The 24,211-nt window shown below is 37.6% G+C and overlaps 1 protein-coding gene across 2 annotated transcripts in view; it reads left to right on the top strand.

The window, feature by feature from the left end:
- Positions 1–2,635: 2,635 nt before the first annotated feature.
- SLC15A2 (solute carrier family 15 member 2) overlaps positions 2,636–24,211 on the top strand; it is a gene marked incomplete at its 3' end in the record, with an annotated part of 35,187 nt that continues 13,611 nt past the window's right edge. The window contains exons 1-11 of one of the 2 annotated variants that reach the window (XM_082655232.1): positions 2,636–2,766; positions 4,602–4,689; positions 5,293–5,434; positions 13,388–13,480; positions 14,579–14,678; positions 16,512–16,602; positions 16,882–16,959; positions 22,208–22,290; positions 22,710–22,796; positions 22,970–23,059; positions 23,281–23,325. In XM_082655232.1, coding sequence (XP_082511358.1) covers positions 2,662–2,766; positions 4,602–4,689; positions 5,293–5,434; positions 13,388–13,480; positions 14,579–14,678; positions 16,512–16,602; positions 16,882–16,959; positions 22,208–22,290; positions 22,710–22,796; positions 22,970–23,059; positions 23,281–23,325 — 1,002 coding nt within the window. In that variant the 5' untranslated portion in view covers positions 2,636–2,661. The remainder of the gene's footprint in view (positions 2,767–4,601; positions 4,690–5,292; positions 5,435–13,387; positions 13,481–14,578; positions 14,679–16,511; positions 16,603–16,881; positions 16,960–22,207; positions 22,291–22,709; positions 22,797–22,969; positions 23,060–23,280; positions 23,326–24,211) is intronic. The other variant, XM_082655231.1, reaches the window with a different exon arrangement.

The following is a 24,211-nucleotide window of genomic DNA, read 5'->3' as shown; positions in this document are numbered from 1 at the left end:
TAGTGTTGATGTCTTAGACATCTTTCAATAGATTTATTCCTAGGTATTTTTTATGCTTTTAGAGCTGGTATAATGTTTTAAATTCCCTTTTCTATTTGTTTTTGCTGATATTTAAATACAATTTATTTCTATGTGATGATTTTGTATTCATACACCTTGCTAAACACATGTTCTCTTTTAATTTCATATTTGCCTCTTCTCTGACTATATTAGTATCTGTCATTTTCAGCCTCCTTTTTGTACATGATTGTAAAATATCACTCTCTTCTGTCATAATCATTGAGGTCACAAATATTTTTTACTCTTATCACTGATATTTTAGATTCTTTCACTCTATTATTTTTTTTTATCTTTCAAGAGTTTGTACTCATTTCTATTCAGGAATTGCTTTTCTCTTTGATCTTTTCCCTTTTATCCTTCTATCTGATTTCAGCTTAGCAAAAATGATGGTGTACAAGAGGCATCTTGATAAGATAGAAAAGGCTCTAGAATAGGTCTTGGAGGCTGGGAGGCTCTTCTGTAATATTCTTCAGGCTAGACTAGGAAAAGGATTTCAAACCAGTGTTCACCAAATCCCTATTATAAGAATTACCAGAGATGCTTATTAAAAATACAAGTTCTTAGATACCTACTTAGATCTATTCAATAAGACTTTTCAAAGCAAAGGCCTGTAAATTGTGTGTGGTGTGTGTGTGAATTGCTGTGAAAATTTGTAGTTATAAGTATATATACAAATATAAATATATATGTAAATATATATATCCCTAAGTGATTTTTAGCATCAGGGAAGTTTAGTTTATGTAGGACAAGATTAAGATTCCTTCCATCTCTGATACTATTCGATTTTATAAATGCTAGCATGGTATTGCCATAATCAAAAGAAGAATTTCACCTAAACAAACGAGTATCAGAGAACCAATGCCAGTACTCTAAAGTCTGTATTTAGGGCACCTATAAGCACAAATGAATTGGTGCCTTGCCTACCGGTGCTATTCCATCTGCTCTGAGAGATCAAATGCTATTCCAGAGGTACAAGGCCAGAGCAGGGGGAGCCGGTGATATAATTAGATCTTAAAAGCATCTGTGCCTCTAGTGGTTAATTTGACTAGTAAGTTTTGACTGTTCATCTGTTTTGTATCCAGAGTCATTAACCAAACTAGGTCAGAAAGTGCAGTACTTCCTGAAAGAATAACTGTAGCTTAATCATTAATGTCACAAACAGAAATGAAGTGGACCCTTCTTTGGGTAAAGGTTGATGGGAGAGAAGCAGGAGGAGGAGTGAGTAGAAGCTGGGAAAACATGGTCAAAGTCTAAGATGGAGTTTAGGGAGGAAAGGGTAGAGTTTCTCCTGGTCTTATTTGTCAATAACTCAAATAGGTAATGTAAGAATTTTATGAGGGAGAGAGTCATAGGTTCTCATATTCTAAAATAAAATAATTCATTCTCCTGTTTCCTGACTTCCTTTTTTGGTTTAGTCCTCATTTTTCTTATTGCTCTCTAGCCATTCTTTTCCTTTTTTTTTTGATTGACATCTAGATGGGCACCGTACTCTCTTGTTCTTTTACCTCTTTGACTTAGCAAAAATAATACTATCTAAAATGTATCTATCATTGTCATCTCTGTTCTTGTTCCTCCTCTGATAAGAACTAAATATTATATTCTGGAGTCATTTGGGAGTCCATTCACTGAAAATTAAGAAATATGATGTTTATAATGGCTCCTAGAAAATAACTGGCTCATAATTTTTACACAAATTAAATTTTATTTACTAATTAAATGATGGATTCATCTTGAAGTGAGAAAATGAAAACACAGGGAATGAATTTAGCAAAGGAGAAGAATGATTCCCAAATGTACATCACCAACCCTTTCCTTTTGTTTTCTTCAGCTCCACCTCTTTAATTGCATATAAGACATTTCTAGTTGAACTTTATTATGCTGAAAACCAAAAATCAACATTTTTTGTATCTCTCCAAATTCTGTTTGGAGATAACTTTCCCTCTTTGATGCATTTCATTTCCCCTACATTGCTATGTTTTTATTTCTATAGTTTCCATTCCTAAGTAATGACCACAGGCATTACTGATACTAATCTGTAGTGGCATAGTGAAAATTCCAGATCTGCCACTTACTGGCCACATGACTTTGGACAAATTACATAACCTGTTAGGACATTAGTTCCTATAAAATGGGGATAGTAGTAAGAATTAGAACATGTAGATATAATATATATGTGTGTGTGTGTGTGTGTGTGTGTATAAACCTTCCCCACAATAGGTGTGCAATAAATGGTAGCTATTATTACCCTGAAATCGATTTCAAAATCTGCTCTAAGCTATGCTCCAGGCATTGTGTTCTTAACTAATTTTCACTCATTTGAAATTTTCCAGCATTATACTGTGTCATCCCGTGATGTGTTATTCTCACTCCCCTGTGACATAAATGTTCTTTTGAACTAGTCTCTGAGACCCAATCCTTCCTTTCTCTATAGCTTTCTGCTTTGCAGGCGGCTGCTGACGCCTGACACCCACAGGGTTAAACCTAGTTGCTGAAGCCACCCCCTCTTCCCCTCCCAGTCCCCCTTTTCACAGTAGCCTGGCAGCTGTCCCAACTGCCTACCGAAGCCAAATGCTTGAAGAGAGAGAGAGTAAGGAGCCAGCCATGAATCTCTTCCAGACAAATGAGTTCAAGGAAACTCCTTTTTTACCTGTCTCCCCTGAAGAGGTACCACCTCGACCCCCCAGCTTTCCAAAGAAGCCATCTCCGGTGAGTCTTCAGATTCAGTTCTGTCTCTGGTAGGAACAGACTTACTCCTTTGGTTCTCCTCCTTGGCCCCTGGAGCTTCACGCTGAGCTGTGTTAGAGTATTAAAAACTATTCTCTCTTGGAGTTAGAATTAACCTGTAAACCAAACCTAAACAGAAGTTTCCTTTAACTTAGGAGAGGAAGCAGCAGAAAGAGGTAGAGTTCTTCAGTTGGTATCCAGGACTTGGCTATATTTCATTGTATATTCTGAGTTTCTCTGGGGTGGAAAAAAAGCAATTTGAATGTCCAGGGAAACTTGGCAAGTACTCCTTTCTGGAGAACTGTGTGTGATTGTTCTTTCTTCACCAAAAAAAAATCTCAGCCCTTAGTTTCCCCTGTGCACAGAATCTATGCTGACCACCAAGAGAAGTTTTAGAATAGATCTAGTTTCTGTTACTGTGTTCCAGTTTACAGTGGGAGAAAGGACAGAGAAACAAGAGAGTAATAATAATGTTTTACTTTATACACTTGTTAAAGCACTTGCCAATTCTTATTCAGTCCTCATATCAAAATCCTGTAAATGGAGAGGATACAGACATACTAGCCAGTATTTACTGAATTCTTACTACAGGCAAAGAGGTAACTGTAGTAGTATTCTAGAGGTGGTAGTTTCTTTGGAATAACAAAACTGAAGTATAAAGCCAAGTATAGTGACATGGCCTGGATCAGTATGTTAACACAGCCAGTGACAGTGTTACATAGCTAGTAGAAATGTGTTACTAAACTTCAGTTTGCATGATTCTCGAGCTGTGAGCTGGGAAGGTAATAAGACTAATTCATATTGTCTTCCAAGCAAGTTTTTATCATATGTTAATGTATATTAATATTTTGGAGGGTTGTTTTTATATATCCATGTGGATAAAAGAATGAATACATTAATTTATTTAGTTATACATTTTCTGGTCCCAAAGAATTTGAGGCTGCTTACAAAGATGTATGTACATCTTATGAATAAGAAAAGGCAATAAAAATCTCATGATAAGATTTGATTGAACCAAGGACACATATCTCCATCCCCCTCTCATATTGACTGGACTATCATAATGGGTAAGGATTTGAAATAATACGTGATGTTCCTTTTATTCTGACTGATACAGTGCATGAAATAGCGTAGTCCTTTTAATGCCCAAAAGGATTAGCATGAAAATGTTATAGAATCTCTCTTTCATAGAAACAATGGCCATTTAATTTGACAAGATTTAAGAACTCTCTGCCCAAGGTCAAGGTGATCAGTCATCTTACCTTTAGCAATCTGTACTAGGCTCTGTGCCTGGCTTCAGTAGCCACTGAATGGGAAACCTTCATGTTGCTAGGATTTTTCCCAGCAGAGTGAATGGGGCAAGTGGAAACAGAAAGGTTAATCCGCACAGTGGAGCTAAGCAGGATACTGACATGTGAGTGTGACTGCCTGGACATCAAGTGCTCCATAGGCCAACTCTTTGTTATGTTCCTGAAAATAAGTATGATTATTCTCCTACTCAGAGCCCCAGGCTTTTCATTTAGTACTTGTGGGAAGATGAACAGGTCCTGGTGTCTAGTATCAAGGAATGCCTGAGCAGTTTCATGTTAAATGAATTGAGGAACAAAGTAATATTCAGAATAGCTTCTCACTGCTAAATCAGCAATGCAAGCACTTTTAGTGTGATACTGGCTGTTTCATGAAGAGCAGGGGCCATTGTTTCGCATGACCTATCATGGCAACTTAAAATAAATGATTTTTTTCTGTTGTGGAGCAATCTAATGGTTTAAACAGGGAAATATAGTTCATGCTTGAACCATTGCCTTTTTGTTTCTTAGAAAATCTGTGGCTCCAACTATCCACTGAGTATTGTCTTCATTGTGGTGAATGAATTCTGTGAGCGCTTTTCCTATTATGGCATGAAAGGTAATTTTGTGTCCCTGAGTCCTACTCTTCTCCACTCACTCTCACCCCATGTTTGTAACAACCTATCTCATATGCACTTATTTCCCTTATCTACTCTTTCTGCCTTCATCCAATTGGTCCTTTCCTTTGGCAAAGACTTCCAAAAAATGCCTCATGGGATTTCACCTACTAACTCATACAGGCCAAGAACAGAAAGGCCAAGTGGAAATCAGAACACAGCCTATGAGAATATAAGTGGAAAAACTCTCATCATCGACATTCCATTCTTCATTTCTGTTCCTCGGGTCTATGGGTTATATCATTGCTGGGAAGGAGAAGGAAGGGATATTAGAAGCCCCATGTTATCTTTTGGATTAGCCTAAATGATGCTATGTACACGTAGACTGAAGGGAGGAGTATTGCATTTGTATACTAAGCATAGCCCCATTTACTCCCACAACTCCAAGGGGCCCTGCTTCTACTGCCCAGCAATCACCCCTCATCACTTCACTGATAGGAGTGTTGAAGGTCAAGATCAACTTCAAAGACCGTATCAAATGTTCTTCTGCTCCATAAATCATTTTAATGCATCTATTTTGTTTTGTCTCTCTTTTTTTGCTTCAGCTGTGCTGACCCTGTATTTCCTGTATTTCCTGCACTGGAGTGAAGACACTTCCACATCTGTATACCATGCCTTCAGCAGCCTCTGTTATTTCACTCCCATCCTGGGAGCAGCCATTGCTGACTCATGGTTGGGAAAATTCAAGTAAGGATGATGGGAGGTCACAGTCCAAGAAGCTGCACATATTAATTGTGCAGAGACTATCACTTCTAGCCTCTTGCTTCCAAGCAAGAACATGCTTATGTCATCCATGACAAATAAGAATTTCTCTCAGACTGACAATACAGAAAGGTTTTGTCTCTTCATTATCAGTTTTTCCAATATTTCTATACCCTTTTCAGTCAGCAGGGTTTTTTTCTTTTATCTAATTTTAATCTTCCATTCTGTAATTTAAGACTAGTTCTTGTTCTGATCTCAGGTGATAGAGATTGCTACCCACAAGAAAATTTATAATTCAATGTAGTTATTTGATATACTATCCATCTCTTCTCTAGATTGAGTCATCCCAACACTTTTACTATCTTCTTATGAATCCCTCTTTTTAGCTCTTTTACCATCTCTGTTTCTCTTCTCTAACCTTCTGTAGTTTATTTCTTAATAATATAATAAATATCTTCATGAATTAGACTAATGGTCTATTCAGTTCAGTATCTTTTAAGTCCCTGAAAATAGTACCAAGAGATATGTTTGGGATAGTGTTATTTTTGTCCCCTATAACATCATCCTCATGGGCTAGAGATGGCTCTTAGATATCCATCACTCAGGTATTTTCTGTAGACTTGTCATCTATGGAATTGTCTAAATTAGCATTTCTCAAACTGCATTCTTTTGAAAATTGGTTGTATAGGATCTAATGAATGTTATATGGGAACATAAAGCTCTCATAGTCAAATAAGTTTGGAAAATGCTAGGCTGAATAAAGCTAAAAAGGTATCTTTACTGCATGACTTCTTACAGCCTTTAACTTGTGAACTCATACTATAAAATATCCAAGAGGAGGTTATGGTATGTAGTATTTTCCAAACTTATTTAACCGTGGAATATTTTTCCAGGATTTCTTGTGGACCTAGTGTTCCAAGGAATCCTCTTTAGTAAACATTGGTTTCTATCTCACTTTGACCTAGATATATTCATTCTTCTAAAGTTTTTAATCAGCACCCAATATAGCGCTACAACCACAACTTAGTACTAAACACAGTTTCTTGCCTTGGGAAAGGTATGGCAGGTGGCTGAGATCTATGTTTGCTCCTTATGTAGTAGTAGTTACCGAGTCCATCCAGATAGAGGGTTGGCACTATGTGCAGAAAGAAAGTATAAACCATGGTATATAGTCTTCATTCAGTTATAGAATAAAAGACTCACATATATCACGTAGTAATTTTATTTATTTTTAAAATGACTTCCTTTAAGATTGAAAAAGTATAGATCTGAGATTTGGTAAGTAATAGCTTCCTGACTATTTCAGAGGAAATTTAGCAACCTCCACTAGTGCCCTCAATCTCAATCCTTTATGAGGTCCTTTTAATTTTTTTTGAATTTATTTTTATTGAGGTATAACTTACATAAAGTACACAAATCCAAAAGTCTTAAATGTACAGCTGGATGAATTTTTACAAATGTATCACCGTCACCTAGATCACTCTCCTTGGTGTCTTTGTACCCTCAATACCTCCATCTCTTTCCTTCAAATTCTTCCTCAGAGACACTCTTTGTGATTCCTGTACCTAGAAGCAAGGGCAAATATGAGACCTTTAAACAAACAAAATTATTGTTAACCTTTCTTTTTCTATCTTCTTTTTTAGATTTTTAAAAGAATCACTACCTTCAGATTTTTAAAAGAATCACTTATTATTTGTTGCCTTCCTTTCTCACTCTTCATTATCACTCCTTAGGGTAGAGTAATGTAATGCAGTGCAGTAGAATCCAATCAGATTCAACTTAAGCTGATCGAGTTTAATTCAGTAAATGTTTATTGAGCAACTTCTATTTGTCCAAAGAACCATGAGGTATAAAAAGATGAATAAGACATAATACCTGCTTCATGGTGTTCATATTCAACTAGCTTTAATACAAAGTAGATTACGGTAAGTGAAATAATATATAGTATGTCATCTTTTTATCCTATTGAAATTCTTCTCTCTTAGATCACTGGTAATGATCTCCTTGTTATCAAACCCAGTGGTCTTTTCTAAATTCTTATTCACTTTGAACATGTTTTAACATTTTAGTCTGTTATCACTCCTAAATTCTTGAAACTTCCTGGGCTTCTCTAACACTGTATTTTCTGGTTCTTTTACTTTTTTGGATTCTTCCTCATTTGGCTTTTCTTTTGCTTTTTGTTTACTTTACTCTTTCCTGAATGTAGGCATTTCCCCAGTGTATACCTTTTACCCTCTTCCCTTTCTCCAGATTCTCCCTTAGCAGGCTCTGCGGTGTCAGTTTTACCTATATGCTAATGGCTCCTCAAACTCTGTAATCTTAACCTGTCACTCAAGCGCCCTTATGCATTATAACTGCATGTTAGCATTCATCTCCTGGATATTCCACCTTATCCTCTCTCCTAGCTTTCCTATACTCCCACATCCAATCAGTTTTCAAATTCTGCCAATTCTATTTCTATAATCTCTCTCACATTCTCCCTCCTCAACACTGAATCTCATGGCCATCAATCACCACTACTCTAGTTTTGGTTTTCATTAGCCTCTAAATTGGGCTATTGAAATGGACGTGTATGATGTTTTCATTGCTTCCCATATCTTTTGTTCACAATTGAGTCTGTGCACTTCTGTCAAATTAATCTTCCTAAAAGAAATCTCTGTTCATATTACTACTCTGCTCAAAAATTTCTGCTAACACACTGTCTACTAATCTCATCCAACTTACCTTTCTGCTCTTATTATCATACTCCCTTTCAAAAATGTACACTAGAGAAAAACCAAATACTAATACTTACCTAATGATAAACAGGGACATTTCTTTTCCATGTCTGTTTGCATAGTTTCTACTTCATGGAATCTCCTTCCTCCCCAGCCTTCTATGTCCAAACCCTTTAAGGCTCAGTTCAAATTCCACCTATGCAGTGGAGTATTCTCTGCCCCACGTCTTTCACCACTAGCCAGAAGTAATCTAAAGTTCTCTGAACTCATTTTTTACCCTCATGTGACATTTACCAAACTCTGTCTTATCACAACTATTGTATATGAATCTAATACCTTCTTCAGACACTTAGAAGACAAAGTCTCATTTATATTTTTATCCACAGCACCTAGAACAGTGCCTGGTACATAACAGGCCCACAGCACAGCAAGTGTTTCAATTAATAAATTTATTCACCCTCAGATACTCAAATGCAGGCACAAGACTGAGGTAGGTGTGGGCAGGTGTGAAGATGACTTATTTTGTTGTGGGTATTGTGATTCCTTTTTTTTTTTTTTAATCTCTACTTCAGCTACTTTTTTAAAATAAATTTATTTATTTATTTTTGGCTTAAAACCAGATTCATTTATTATATCACAATTCTGTAAGTGAGAAGTTGGAGGCAGTCAGTTGGCTCACAGGTCTGGGTGTCTCCTAGGTTGGACTCTGGGTAATAATCTACCACCAGCCTCATTCGTTGTTGCCTGAATTCATTTCCTTGTCATTGTAGGTTCTTATTTTCTTGCCATCATTCAGGTGGAGGTGTCCCCTTTCCTTGACACATGGTTCTTTCCATATTCAGGCTATCAGTGTGGTGTATCAAACCCTTCTCGAACTTTGAATCTCTTCCCCTTCTGTTACCAGAGAAAAGTCTCTGCTTTTAAGGGCTCATATGATTAGATCAGGCTCATCTAGTTAATCTCACTATCTTACTGTCAATTGTGTCATATAATATAACATAATTAAAGAAGTGACATCTCATTATAGTCATAGGTTCCAGGGATTAGGGTGAGACATCACTGGCACCATGGCATACGACAATAAGGGGTAGTGACAAAGAGCATTCTTATGTCAACATCTGCTTTGTGCCTCAAGAGTAATAGCCTTGATTACCTTTGACACTTGATAATAATAAAAGAAATATTTTAGGGCTTCCCTGGTGGCGCAGTGGTTGAGAGTCCGTCTGCCGATGCAGGGGACATGGGTTTGTGCCCCGGTCCTGGAGGGTCTCACATGCCACGGAGCGACTGGGCCTGTGAGCCATGGCCGCTGAGCCTGCGCGTCCGGAGCCTGCGCTCCGCAACGGGAGAGGGCACAACAGTGAGAGGCCTGCGTACCACAAAAAAAAAAAAAAAAAAATTTAAATAATATGGGAATTTTTATTTGATGACAACATTTTTAATTAATTCCTGAAATAGAAGAACACCAACATTTGTGAAAATATGAGAAAAGTTCTGTCCGTTTATAGTAAAGAAAATATTTCCTCTTTTTGAACAAAGATGATTTTTTGAAGCTCTATAAAAAAAAATAGGATTATAAAAATATCTAAGTCCCAAGGTTCCAATAGATTCTGCTAGGTGTGTGACTTTTTGGATAGTTTCCTTTTTCCTGAGGAAGGAGCTATTTGAGCATCGTGTAACTTTCCACCATTAATTCTCTTGGAGCACAAAATTATCACCTCTGTGTATCCTCTGCACTGCATCCAGGGCAACCACACTCACATATTAAGGTAGCAGGCCCAGCATTTATCTATAAATTTAGAGCCTTTCTTACTGTGAAAACATCATGGACTAATAAAAAACATCTAGGAATTGTTATGAGTTGCCTGAGGTACTTTCCCCGTACATTTTTAAATTATTACTTAATTTTGATATTTCTTTCTTTGGAAATAGATTCTCTGTTGATTTTACAAGAAACCATAAATTCTTAAGGAGTGATCAGTCAACTATTTGCTTTGCACTATTTCAAGCAAACGACAATATTACATGATAATAAAGCAGTGAACTTCTTAAATTAGACATGTGCATTAAAACAAACCCTTCCTGGTTGGAAACCCAAGTGACTGTCATTAGCCACTTTAGTATCACAGCAGGTTACACAAATTATTATTACATTTAATTAGCATTCTGACAAATTGAGGAATTCTTTACCTGCATTCGGATTACACACAGAAAATGATTTGAAAGCATTTCCTGCCGTGAAAACACCAAAGCAAAGCAAAGAAATCAGCTCCAATCTTATCTTTATCTTGACTGTGTTGGGTCTTCGTTGCTGTGTGCGGGCTTTCTCTAGTTGCGGTGAGTGGGCTTCTCATTGCGGTGGCTCTCTTGTTGCAGAGCACGGGCTCTAGGTGCATGGGCTTCAGTAGTTGTGGCACACGGGCTCAGTAGTTGTGGTGCACAGGCTTAGTTGCTCCGTGACATGTGGGATCTTCCCGGACCAGGGCTTGAACCCGTGTCCCCTGCACTGGCAGGCGGATTCTTAACCATTTTGCCACCAGGGAAACCCTGTGGTTGCTTTTTAAATAACAAAACTCTTTGGGGATGAATTGGTATCTCTTTCTGAGAGAAAGTGAGTTGGAGAAAACATGAGTAACTTGTTCTATCGGGGGGGGTGTGAGCTCACATGTACAAAAACAATGATGACAGCAACATAAGCATATAAGTATTTAAAACTCCTCTCCTTTTCTTCAGATGTTATCTTCAGGATAAAAAACATCCTATAACATTAGAAACATCTGAATTTAGTAAACAACTTCTATTAAAAGTGCTTCCTCTGTTTGCAGTCGCAGAATCATAGCTTTGTTAAGAGAAAATGGGTACCCAGGGTCCCTGACTCTTGTATAAGGAACTCGCTATGTCAGGAAAGAGGTGAACCTTCCTTCAGGGCTACACACAGGAAAGAGTAGCCAGTGGATATACAATGGAAAAGAAAATTTTTAAGCATGGACACTGGATTTTTATTATTTCTATAAACATCTACTGAGAGGGTTAATTACATGCTCAGATGCAATTTTTGATGCTTAGTTGCTTTTAAGAGAGAATAACATTTTTAGTCATAGTCCCTAGTGTTGGTTTTTACCTTGTGACCTGTGCCTATTACTCTGGACTCCTGATCATGGCAATCACTAAAAGCCACTCTCTTAAATATGTTTATTGCCAAATATGCTTTTGGATGTCTTCTCTACAATTTCTGGGGGTTTTTTGAGTGTGTCTATAGCATGTCCTTCCCCCACTATTTTTTTTTTTTTTTTTGGTCTCATCAGAGCTGACCCTCTTTATCCTAGGTCTCTTCCTCTGCCATCAGAGGAAGTATGTACAATAATATATGCCTACTGCACATACTCCTTCTCAGTTCCTAAGCTTTAATTAAAAATGTCTCTGGCTTTTGATATTCTTACAGTTAAATAAAATTTAAAACTTCTTTCTCTTCCCTTTCCTTTTTCCACATTAACTTGTTCATGATAAAATTGAAGGAATGCTGGGCTGTAAGAAAGTGGAAGTTCTAGACCTAATCCTAATACTAATTAGAATGTCACCTTAAAAATATCCTTTGACTTCTCTGGATTTCACTTTCCTCATTTGCAAATGGAAGATTGGTCAAGTCTATCTAAAACAGATCTGTGTCCTGTGGTTGGGATTGTAATGACCCCAATGACTCCATTTCAAATGCAGAATTTCCAAGTCTCTCTTGACTTCTCTCTATTTCTGTTAAAGTTCTCTGCCATTAGCTTCCTGTCTTATATTCCTCACATTCTAGACTAATTCCCTGAATCTTTCACCTAGAAGGTTGCCTGTTTTCCTTTTAAGGCACTTACACTTCTCTCATTCATTTAGTCCAACAACCTGATATTGCCCTGTTCTCCCAACGCAGACTATCACTCCAGCTCAGACTCCTTTTGTTTTTTCTCTGTGATGATTTAGCATAGATTATCTATTTTGTGTTCATAATTTTTGGCCTTTTTTTCAGTCCCTTTTTATTCCCTTTCTTTCTATTCATTCTTTTTATTCCAATGAAGGAAACTTTTCTCCAGAAGACACTACAAGGCCTTTTGGAAAAGGCTGCCCCTTCCCCTAATATTAATTAGCCCTGGTTTAGTCACTCAGCTTTCTTATCCCCTGCTTCCATTATAAACCCTCTAAGATCCCTTCCCTGGAGAGCCAACCTAGGAAGATTAGGCATTTAGAATGAGAAATCCACATTCTGAGATTTCTGACATCTCCAGCCTCTCTCTGCTACCTTCATTCCATTCTTTATATTCCACATTAGCATATAACACTTCAAAATCACAGAAGTAAGCTATATAATTTCCAAGGTTCCTTCTAGTATTAATATTCTACTTATATAGAGAGAGAATACTGGTGTCCTAATACAAATAATACACATTGTATATTTGGTAGTATGCCATGTTTCAGTGTGTATATCTCTACATATGTTCTTACTGGAATTCCTCACTCTTCTACTTCCTGTTTGTCATTCAGATTTTTTTGAAAAAACAGCATAACAACAAGTCCCTGTCAACTGCATGAGCTATATCACTGGAAAGTCTGTTCAAAGACCCTGGTTCCTTTCTTACCCTTGGGAAATTGTCCATGAGGAAACTGTGGTGGGGATTACAATTAACCCAAGTGTTCAGACTGAACCTGAGAGCCCTTTACCTCTCTGTATATCCCAGTGATTGTGTTTAGAGAAAGTTCTTTGTGTTAACCATCCCTTTTTTCCTGTTTATGTGACATTCTTTCTTGACCCTTATGGATTTCTAGAGCCAAAGACATTCCTTGGAAGAAACCTCGGGTCAAAGTATCCTGTTCTTCTGGTTCTCCTTACTTAAAACATTATCGCTGGCTACAAATCCAACCTGGTCATGACATATCTACACAAGATCAGGGGTACTCTGTGTTTGTGTGGGGTTAGTGAGGGAAAAGAGAGCAGGTATGAGAAAGGAATGTCCATTATCTCTAACACTACAGGGTAAATAGTTACTGTCTCTTTTTCTAGACTGTTTGTTTCATTCACCATTATTATTTCTATTTGCATATCTCAGGTAATTCTTTCCTCCTCTACCCCCTCCTCCTGCCGCTCCATTTATCCTGGCATTGAGAACAGTATGAACTCTGAGGCTGTAATTACTCAAATCTCTGAATTCTGTTTGTAGACTGACTGATTTAACTCTCTCAACAGGACAATCATCTATCTCTCCTTGGTGTATGTGCTTGGCCATGTGATCAAGTCCATGGGTGCCTTACCAATACTGGGGGGACAAATGTTACACACGTGAGTAAAATCATGGAATAAACTAAACCACTTTTCCTCCATTGGGCAGGTAAATGTCTCACACATTCATTACAGATGTTTTTCTGTCTTCTTACCAATGATGTCCCTTTATTTTCCAATCTGTTTTAATACCAAATTGGTTAAGGAAAAAACTTTGACCAGTTGAACTCTCCTGCTTTATCTGAGCTCATTTGTTTTTATTAAATATTTGGGGACTAGTAGAATGCCCAGTTAGTATCCTTTTGATAAAAACTCTTCATGTGCTTGAAGACATTAAAACCTTCATGCCCTCCATATTCCCTCACCTATTCACCCATCCACACATTGTACCTTTACCAGAGTTAAAAAAAAATGTCTGTGATATTTCCTTATAATACATTGTAGAATTCATTTTCAAAGCTTGGATTATTTCCATTTATGTGTAGTTCCATATATTCCAGTTTCTCTATCCCTCTTTATTAAGCTCTTGATGTTTATGATGCCAGAGACTCTTGATAGATTCTGATGTCTGTTGGTTCAGTCAGTAGAGAAGATTAGAGTTGTTCAAGAAGCAGGTCGTACATATTCATGTTTATACTGTGCCTATATGTGTATTTTCCAATGAGTTAAGAATTTTGTTTGAAAGTTAATAAATATTAGATACCTCCTTATTTTTGTCCCCTCAGAAATCAGTGACACTACTCCTATTAGTTATGACTAGTTTAACATTTTATTTTGTGGTTACTAAGGATATGTGGGATAAGGGTTCACAAGGTCATTCTATTGAAGTGTCCCTTTGACTAAGACAAGATTGAGAACCAGTGCTTTAACTTTGGAGTTCCTTCAGTATCTGCTTCTATCTGTTGTGCACAAGGGGTAAATGAAACTATCAGGGACAAATCTCACCATGTAATGTATACTTTCTGGCAGAAACTCAAGGATTATAAGTGTACCTGAGTCTCCCCTAGGACTGAAGGCATATGGAAAATGCCCACAGTGTAGAAATGTGAAGGAGGTCTTTGCCCTTGTACACATTTTTTTTCTCTTGTAGCTCTATATTTTATTTCTACAGTTGTGTTTAGTATCAATATGGTTAGTACTCTCACCTCTCCATTTCAGAGTCCTGTCAATGGTCGGCTTGAGTCTAATAGCTTTGGGGACAGGAGGTATCAAACCCTGTGTGGCAGCTTTTGGTGGAGACCAGTTTGAAGAAAAACATGTAAGAGTCCTGTAATTTCTGTGTTTTTCAAGAATGTAGAGCAGGCATCAAACGGCAGGTAACCATTTGCCAAGATTGAAGTGATCCACCAGTCAGATCGTATCTGAGGAGCTGTGTTCAGTGCTGGGTACTGGTCATTAATAGAGGGAAAAACTGCAACATTTCAAAGGAAAGTGACCAGGGTGGTAGATGGACTAAAAGATGCTCTTATGAAGAAAGGTTGAGGGAAATGGAGATATTTATAGCCTGGATAAGATAAGAATTAAAGAGAATATCTTAGCTGTCTATAGATATTTGAAGGATATCAGTAATTAAACCAAAGATCAATGGCTGAAAGCTATAGGAAGCTAGCTTCTGGCTTGATGGAAAGAAAAACTTCAAATAGTTGGAAGTAGCGAGTTTACTCTCACTTGAGTTACTTAAGAAGATACATGGTAATCACTTTGGGAATGGGAGGTGATGAGTAGTACAGAGATGATTTAAGCATCTCTAGCTTTGAGATTCTATGAAAGGGGAAAAGGACCATTTGGAATAAAACAGAATGAGTTTCTCTAGATGAACCTGTCTGGATGATCATTCCTTCTTTTCCTAAATACTTGCCACTGTCAGTGGGAGGGGAAAACAGTATGAATAAAGGTAAAAATGGGCCTGTATAAGGAAGCAGTGACAACTAGGCAAGGGAAGTAGTCTATTCTTAGATCAGCCAACATTTCTAGCTTCTTCTTTTTTCCTCTCAGTTTTCTATTTTGCCTGTCTCCATGTATTATTCCCTCTTCTGTAGCTGGTTACCATGTTTCTGGGTTTTCACTCTGTTCTTTCTCTGTGTCCTGTCTTCCTTCATGTCTCTAACCCTTCAGACCATTTGAGTTATTTTATATTCTTTATCTGCCTGAGGGTCCATAGATCATAATTGCTTGCTGACGTTGGAGAAATAACCAACCTCTGGCAAGTGGGATTCTATGCACAATGAACTATACCCATAGATTGGTGTAATGAGTTTAAATGGGGACCAGAAGAGGAAGCAAACCACACCATAAATAGAAAATGAGGATTGTGCTGATGTGTCAGGAAAAGATCTGGGGTGTCAGAATGAAGCACAGAAGTGCACAATGAATAAAGCATCAGCAACTGTATTTGAAAATTGCTTCATTTTGTAACTGCTCCACAAAGATATTTCAATAATAGTACAAACGCACCTCCAGGTTTCCACCAGCCATTTCCAAGCCCACAGACATCCTTTTATACTCTTTGGCAGACTTCCCATAAACATTAGGTAAATTATCCTGTTTGACGGACAATTTACTCCACTGTCCCATGTTCTAGTCCTATTCCTACCACACATTCCACAAAATCAATGATTTAATTTAGTCACTCAATCACTTAATAAATTCAGTTAATAAACATTTATTGTCTGTAGTATAACAGGTACTATGCTAGTGGGGATTACAGAAAATAATAAGATACAATTTCTGCCCTAAAGGAACTCAACCTACAGAAAGAAACAGACATTTAATGCAAAGAAACTAATATTAGAATAGATATGTATAGGACACAGTACATAGGCATGGTGTACAAGATGATCATTTTTGCCAAGATAAAGGGGTAAAAGAATGTTAAAGATGCTTGTACTAGGGTTTGAAAGATAGGGAAATGTTTGTCTGGGGTCAGCGAGATATGTGTTAAAATATCTGATATGATATTCACATACACATTCACAGAGGCAGTGCCTGAATCTGTCTCTGTGTATGTACCTCTCGCTTAGTCTGAACGCGAGGTAGGGGGTGGAGCTAGGAGGCATATTGCACTGATGATTTGGCTTTTTTTTTTTTTCAGGCAGAGGAACGGACTAGATACTTCTCAGTCTTCTACCTCTCCATCAATGCAGGGAGCTTGATTTCTACATTTGTCACACCCATGCTGAGAGGTTGGTATCTTTTCTGAGGGACTCTGTATAAGCTTTACTCAGGCCAGCCAGAAATCTGTTCAAGGCTTCCTCCTGTCCATCTTCTCCTTTGGTTTGAAAATCTGAGAGAATTTCTTTTAACCTTGCTTTGTCTGGCCCAAAAGAAGAATTGTGGATTAGGTGATGGGAAGAAAGAGGATGGCTATGTCTATGACCTCAAAAACCTGAGCTTACAGAATAGAACATCAAAGACTTAAGATTCAGGATTAATTTGTTTTGTTTTGTTTTGTTTTCCTGTAGGAGATGTGCAATGTTTTGGGAAAGACTGCTATGCATTGGCTTTTGGAGTTCCAGGATTGCTTATGGTGATAGCTCTTGGTAAGTGCAGTGGGGCAAAGGAAACTAATAGCCACTGATGCCTTCCACATGTAAAGGGTGATGTAAGCACTTTACACAAACTATTTCATTCAGTCCTCACACTAACCTATTAGGTAAGTGTTATTATAGGGGTTTTCCCTAGACGTTGGAGATAAATTAACTGAATAAAGTCAGAAACCTCAAAAAAAAGTGCCCAAGGTTACATAACTAATAAGAAGTTTCCTAGAGAGCTTTAAGAAAGACTGATCCCTGGACCCTATGTAGGACTAATTAAATCAGGATCTCTGTGGGATAAGGCCTTGGCATCTGTAATTTTTTAAGTATCTAGGTGATTCTAATGTGTAGTCAAGGTTGAGATGTACTGATCTACACTACAGTATATAATGAAGCAAGGAAAATAATTAATCCTTCCTTTTGAACTAGCTTATTTCATCTGATGATTATTTATCTGGTAATTGAAAGACTTTTAAAATTCGTTGGGCCTTTTAAAGTAGCTTCTAGGTTTAGCCGTTTCTGCCCTGCTCTGCAATGCTCCCAAGAAGTTTGCTCTTAAGCAAAGAGAATAAGAGGAGTTGGATAAGTAGGGGGAAACTGATGCAACTTAGATCAAGTGGCATTCTCTTTACCACAGGGAACCCAGCAATGGAAGTGGAAGGGGGATGTGTGTGTTGCTTAGTTTACACAGCCTAAGGGGAAACTTGGACATGATTGTTTCTAATCATTGACCTGGAAACCTGTTCTCATACTGAGCCTTTGGGTGACACTCCCCACTGGAAGATATCCAGTCCAAACACATAAAGAGCTCAATAGAGGATAAAGAGCCCAGAGACTCAATGTTCCATCTGATTATTTTCTACCCGGGGTTGGGGGGGGGCTAATATTATTATATCAGATTGCAATTCCAATTCCAAGGAAATTTATGCGTAATTCCTGGAGCCCTGTGATAATGCATTCTCTGCTTCCTTCTCCCTTTGAAGCCAAATATTTTCCTGGTTTTCCTCTGATTAGTACTATGTCTTTTTCTCTGGATCATTGCACAATAATATTATTTACATATCAGAGTAATTATGAAGATCAAAAGAGATGCTGTAATGGAAATGTTTAATAAATTATGAAATGTTAAATAAGTGTTAGCTGTCATCATTAGTCAGCTGCTTCAATTTTCTGGGTACTAATAAGTCAGTTCTCTGACTTTTCACTATAATTTAATTTATTCATTTGATTTTTTTCACTCATTAATTTGATAGACATTGACTTAATGAGCCGTTTATGTGTCAGATTCTGTGCTAGGTTTTGGGGTCACACTGGTGAATTAGATAGCTACAGAATTCATGCTTTCAAAGAATTTATTTGGTCCAGCAGGAGGAGGGAGACAGATAAGAAAACAGGAAATTTCAATATAGTATGATCACTGTCACAGCTGGTGAAATACAGAGAAAGCTATAGGAACACATAGGAGGGATATCTGACTAAGACTTCGAGGGTCAGGAAAGAAATGATGTGTAAGGTAAGACCTAAAGGATTAGCAGCAATTAATTCAAAGATTAATCAAAGAAAAGATTGAAAGTGAAACAGAAATAGGACACGGTATCTGTAAGACAAGGAGATGAGAAATAGTATGACATATTTGAAGGCCTTAAAGGAATTCAAATTGCCTGGAGCATAAATGGAAAGATAGAGAGGAGAAATTGACAGAAACTAGATAATGAAGGGCCTTTTAACCTACTAAGGAATTAGAACTTTATCAGGAGACTAGTAGAGAGCTTCAAAAGGATTTTGAATAGAGGAATGATGGTTAGATTTTTATTTTTCAGTGGTATTTCTGACTGTAATGTGGAGAAAAAATGGGTTAAGGTGAGACAAGGATACCCTTTGTCTTGATTACTGAATTTTGGTACTCCCTTAAATTTTGTGCTCAAGGTGAGTGCCTCACTTAGCTCACCCTCCTTGGTCCTGACAGAATTGACAAACTTGATATGACTAGATGTGTGAAAGTAAGGGAGAAGAAAAGCCAACATTGAATGTAGGGCTCTGGCTTGAGCAAATGGTGGATAGTAGGGTCATTAACTGATAATAAGGAAGAAAACGTTTGGGGCAATACTAATGAATTTAGTTTTGGACATGTTACATTTTAGATGTCCTTGGAACATTTAATTGGGAGTATCAAACATTTATTTGGAAATACAGGTTTAAAGTTCAGAAGAAATGTTTCAGCTATAAAGATCTGGAGCTATTAATATATGGATAGCAATTAATTCATGAAAATGGATGGAATAACTAAGAGATAATAAGAGTACGGTAAAAAGACAGCAAGGATAGAACCGTGAGGAACACTGGTATTTAAAAGACAGTCAAATGATCTAAGCACCAGGAATTAGAGATAAACAAGTTATGGTACCTATTTGCAAGGAATTTTATTTTCCTGGTAAAGATACAGGTAAGTGAACAATGAAGTTCTGTTCACTGTGATAAGTGCAGAAATAAAGATATCTACAAGGAAGTGCAGCAAAGGCATGAGTAACTAGGTTGCACTGAAGTTATTCAAATAAAGATTCACAAAAGAAAAGTTGGGGAATGGCTCTCCAGGTAGGAAAAAAACAGTGCAAATGGAGAGGCAGAAATCGTATTTTGAGAACCAGGGTGATTTCATTAATGCCAGAATCAAATTAAGGGGCAATCTCTATGGCATAAACCTTTAGAATAATGTTTCAAATTTGTATGGGAATGAGTCTTAATGTAATGAAAACTTAACAATGATTATTTTCTCCAATATATAGATTGTCAATTCTTTGTTATGTATTTATATTATTAAATGAGATTATTCAGTGTTGAGCATACCTTTATACAAGCCAGCATTTACTTGTAAGTTCTTGTATTTCCTTTACAATAAAAATGTGTTAAGGGTCAAATTTTGTATTTGAATTAGGTAAAGGGTTCAACAGTTAACAACAAAAAAAGACAGGCAAAGAGGGGAAACCCACAAATGAGACTAAGAAGGAATGGCCAAAGTGATAGTTGTTCTATCTTGGCTACCAAGAGGATTTCAAGAAGGGACTCATTCAGAGTAAGGAATGTTACTGACTGGGAAAGCAAGATAAGGGTGGAAAATGTCCATTAAATATAGCGACAAGAGGGTCATTGATTTGGTGATATCATCTATGGTAGATTGGTGGAGATTTGAGACTAATTAGAGTAAACTGGGAAGTGAATAAGAGGGATGAAGGGGAAGACAGTATTTATAGCTGAAAGGCGACATGGAGTCAAGAGAGGATGTTGAGCATGCTTGAATGTCATTAGGAAGACTCCAGTAAAGAAACATGTTGAAGATGTAAGATAAAACAGTATAATCAGTATGAAAGCACACATGGCACAATTGCCTTTATACAGGAGGAGGAACATCAATCACCCTCACCTAAATGGAGAGAGGAGAGGATGGGTGTGGATACAGAAGTTAATAGATTTGGTGGCAAGAAGTTGAGGGGGTTTTCATTTGAAGCCTTCTATCTTCTTTGTGAAGTAAGAGGCAACGTCTACTAGTAGAAGGAGATGGTAGAGAAACTCAAGGTCCCTACTCAGCTTCTTTGGTTAAGTGGCCTTGAAATTTAAGTGTGAACTTGTCAAGGTCTTCCTTTTATCACTTCACTGTCACTTTTTAGACCAGAATTCCTGAGAATTTCAGCCTCTTTCTAGGATCATTCTTAGTTTCAAGAGCAGTCTATTTCCTGTCCAAAATCTTCCACTTATCTAGATACCTCTTTGTCTGTCCACTGGTCTCCCAGGATTAGCATTCTTTTCTCTGAACTATTTTTTCTATCAACAGTAAGAAGGCTGTGGTAGGTAAAGGGTGCTATTTGGAGAAGCTTTGGGGAAACTGAGAGGATAAATAAAGAAAAAGTGGTAGAGTGAATCTGACTGAGAGGAATGGAGAAATTAGAAAGTTAAGATAGAGAAAAGTAAGGTGATTCAGGCATTCTAGATGTAAGGATATTGGAAATTGCTACTGGTCACTGAGAAAAGCATCTTGGGTAGAAGATCTACTAGAGGGGCATCTGGCTAGAGCTGGGAAGTCCATTCAGGAGGAAGGTACATCTGGGAGGGTACCAAGATGGAGGTTTCCCACGGATTTTAGTTAAATTTAATAAACTTGAAAAAAATTTACTTTTTTATAATTATAAAACTAATATCTCATTGCTGGTAAAATAAAGGAGAAAATAAGAAAATTAAATTCACCTGTAGATAACTGTGGAGATGTGGTTAATTAAAGGATAAAGATGGGCGTTGAGGGAAAGAGAATGAGCTCAAGAACAGAAATAGAACAGAAAAGAACTTTTCATAGGAATGATGAATAGTGGTTAGAGGATAAGGTGCCAAATGGAGAATAATGAAAGGTAAAGTGGAAAGTGGTAGGTTGAGGGGGAGCGCCATTGCAGACAGGGGCCACCTCTTTTTTATCTTTATTACCAGTAGTATCTAGCAGAGTGTGTAATGCAAGAATGAATGAATGAGATGCTTTATGGTGGTTAAGAGTATAGATTCTTGAGTCAGGCCTCAGGTCAAAAATGCAGTTTCTGGCACTTTCTTGTACAGATTGCTTAATTTCTTTAATCCTTGATTTCTTCATGTGTAAAATAGAGTATTACATATTTTGTCAGGTTAAATCAGTACTGAATGTAAAACACCTAACACTTTACATATAATAATAAATCTTCAAGAGATCATTAATGATAATAATAACCACCAGGATAATAATGAATTTGGGAAGGCCTTCCATGCCAGGAGTTTGGGCTTGTTAGGTAGGTCCTGGAAAAAGGATTTTAATTTGGCATCAGATAAAAGAAGAAGAGAACAGGACTGAGAAACTAGTTGGTGGCCATTTTGATAATGCAGGATAGAAGTTATGAGGTCCTACACAAGAGTCACAGCAGTGGTGATGCAAAAGAGGGGGCAGGCAGGAAATGCACTGAAGACAGAGGGTCAGTGAAAGTTGCTAATATGTCAGATGTAGAGATGAAGAAAGAAGAGTGAGAATTCAAAGGTGACTTTCATTTCTGTGATAACAGGAAAGTCTCAACACTGACCATTTTGGCTCCCATAGTTTTTCTAACTCCAGAGTCAGATAGCGTCAGTCATTTCCCTCCCTTTTTGAGATGTGCCAGTTACTCCTATATTTCAGCATTCTGTCCTTAGTGTTTACATACTGAATGTGCTAAATGAGAAGCTAAGAACCTTATTTGTCTATCAACTGCAGTTGTGTTTGCAATGGGAAGCAAAATATACAGAAAACCACCTCCTGAAGGAAACATAGTGACTCAAGTTGTCAAATGTATCTGGGTAAGTCCATGAATTGTTTACCTACCTTTTTCAGTCAAAGGGAAAGAGATGCTGTGCTGAGCATATAGGTCTTCAAACATGGCTTCTCTCAATGACCTCTGCTCTACTTCTGTGCCTTTTGGCAAACTGAGATTAATCGGTCTTCCCTCTGTGCCTCTACTTAACCATTAAGTTAAAAATAATGTAATCGTTTTTAAAAATGGGCAAAGTCTTCTGAAATGTAGTTATGTATGTTGCCAACAGAAAATAAGGATAGGTAAAATTAGATTTGAAATATTCTGAAATTCAATGCCTGATGAAATCAAAAGGTTGGAGTAAGTCACTTAAGAGTTATGTGTGTTTGAGGGAAGAGATAATGAATTGGAAAAAGCAGGGGATGTTTTTTTGGTCTCTCCTCTGATATCTACGCTCTGCCCTAGTTTGCCATTTCCAACCGTTTCAAGAACCGTTCTGCGGACATTCCAAAGCGAGAGCACTGGCTGGACTGGGCAGCTGAGAAATACCCAGTAAGTTGGAACTGCAGAAACATCTGATGCCTCCATGTAGTCTTTCCTAATGTCCAAACTGATTCCCTCGTGCTGTATTTGACCTCTTCTCTTACTGTTCTGGGCCACTTCTACTGTAAGCAAGAAAACCCTATCTGGCAATTCAGCCTGTTCCTTCTCACCCCTTCTTGCAGAGGCAGCTCATTATGGATGTGAAGGCACTGACCAGGGTACTGTTTCTTTATATCCCATTGCCCATGTTCTGGGCTCTTTTGGATCAGCAGGTAAGAATGGAGACACGAGGGAGGGGACATGGGAATATATGTATACGTATAGCTGATTCACTTTGTTATACAGCAGAAACTAACACACCATTGTAAAACAATTATACTCTAATAAAGATGTTAAAAAAAAAAAAGAATAGTTCTTTTGAAAGCTACCCCTTCCTCCAGCCCCTTCCCTCTCAGAGAAAAGGATTTCTTTTAATAGCATCTGTTTGCCCTAGGGCTCACGATGGACCTTGCAAGCCACCAGGATGAATGGGAATTTGGTGAGTAGAAGAGATTTTTCCAGAGAAGTCTATCATTTTCTTTATAATCCATATTAAGGAGAAATTTCTTTGTGTTTTTGCCTGAAAACTGATATAAGATCATAATAGATGTGCCTTTAGCATGAAGATACTGAGTAGGCAAAATAAAGAAAGCAAATCTAGAAATAAAAAGCAGAATCTTATCTTTAGAAATCAGAAATGTAAGGATGGAAAGGTTTAAATGTATACAAAGAAGCATTGAGAGGATAGCAAATGAAGTGATAGAGCCTGGGGAAGTGGATGTTTTCTTCCATCTAAGCCTGGCCAGGGAACAGCAGGTTTGATTGCTGCTACAACACAATTGACACCATCTCTTAGGCAGGGCTAACAGCAGAGGACCCAGAGGTGGGATATTTTGTACATGGATACAGAAATAACGGGAAAATTGTAAACATTATTTCCTCTTTTTCCAATTTCCATTCATTGGCAAAAACGCTTCTCTCATTTGTTCCCACTTCCTAGATTATTGTATTGTTTTTCTATCATCTCAGTTGTGAAGAGGGCAGGGTGGAATGATGCCAGGGTTTTATGATGCCAGTCTGTTTGGAGCCTGCTTAATATAATTTCACCTTTTTCCTTCCCCTGGCTGTCCAGGATTTACCATGTTTGTCCTCTTTTTGACCTCCTGGAGAACAACTTCAGAAACCCTGTGTGTCAGTGGGAGTCTTCACCCTAACCATGATGTCTTGTCCGTCATATTATTACCACCTACGACTGCAGTTACTGAGATTAATAAAAAACACACTGACTTTATTCTCTTTCAAGTTAAAGAAAGCATAGTGAACAGAAAATAAGATTCTCCCTTAAGCCCATCTGCCTTCAGGAGACATAGCCTAAAGCCATTCCC

This window comes from Grampus griseus, assembly GCF_964374135.1.
Source record: "Grampus griseus genome assembly, chromosome: 5".
Lineage (NCBI taxonomy): Eukaryota > Metazoa > Chordata > Mammalia > Artiodactyla > Delphinidae > Grampus > Grampus griseus.
Note: the sequence above shows the minus strand (reverse complement) of the source record. Positions and strands in the feature narration are given on the sequence as shown.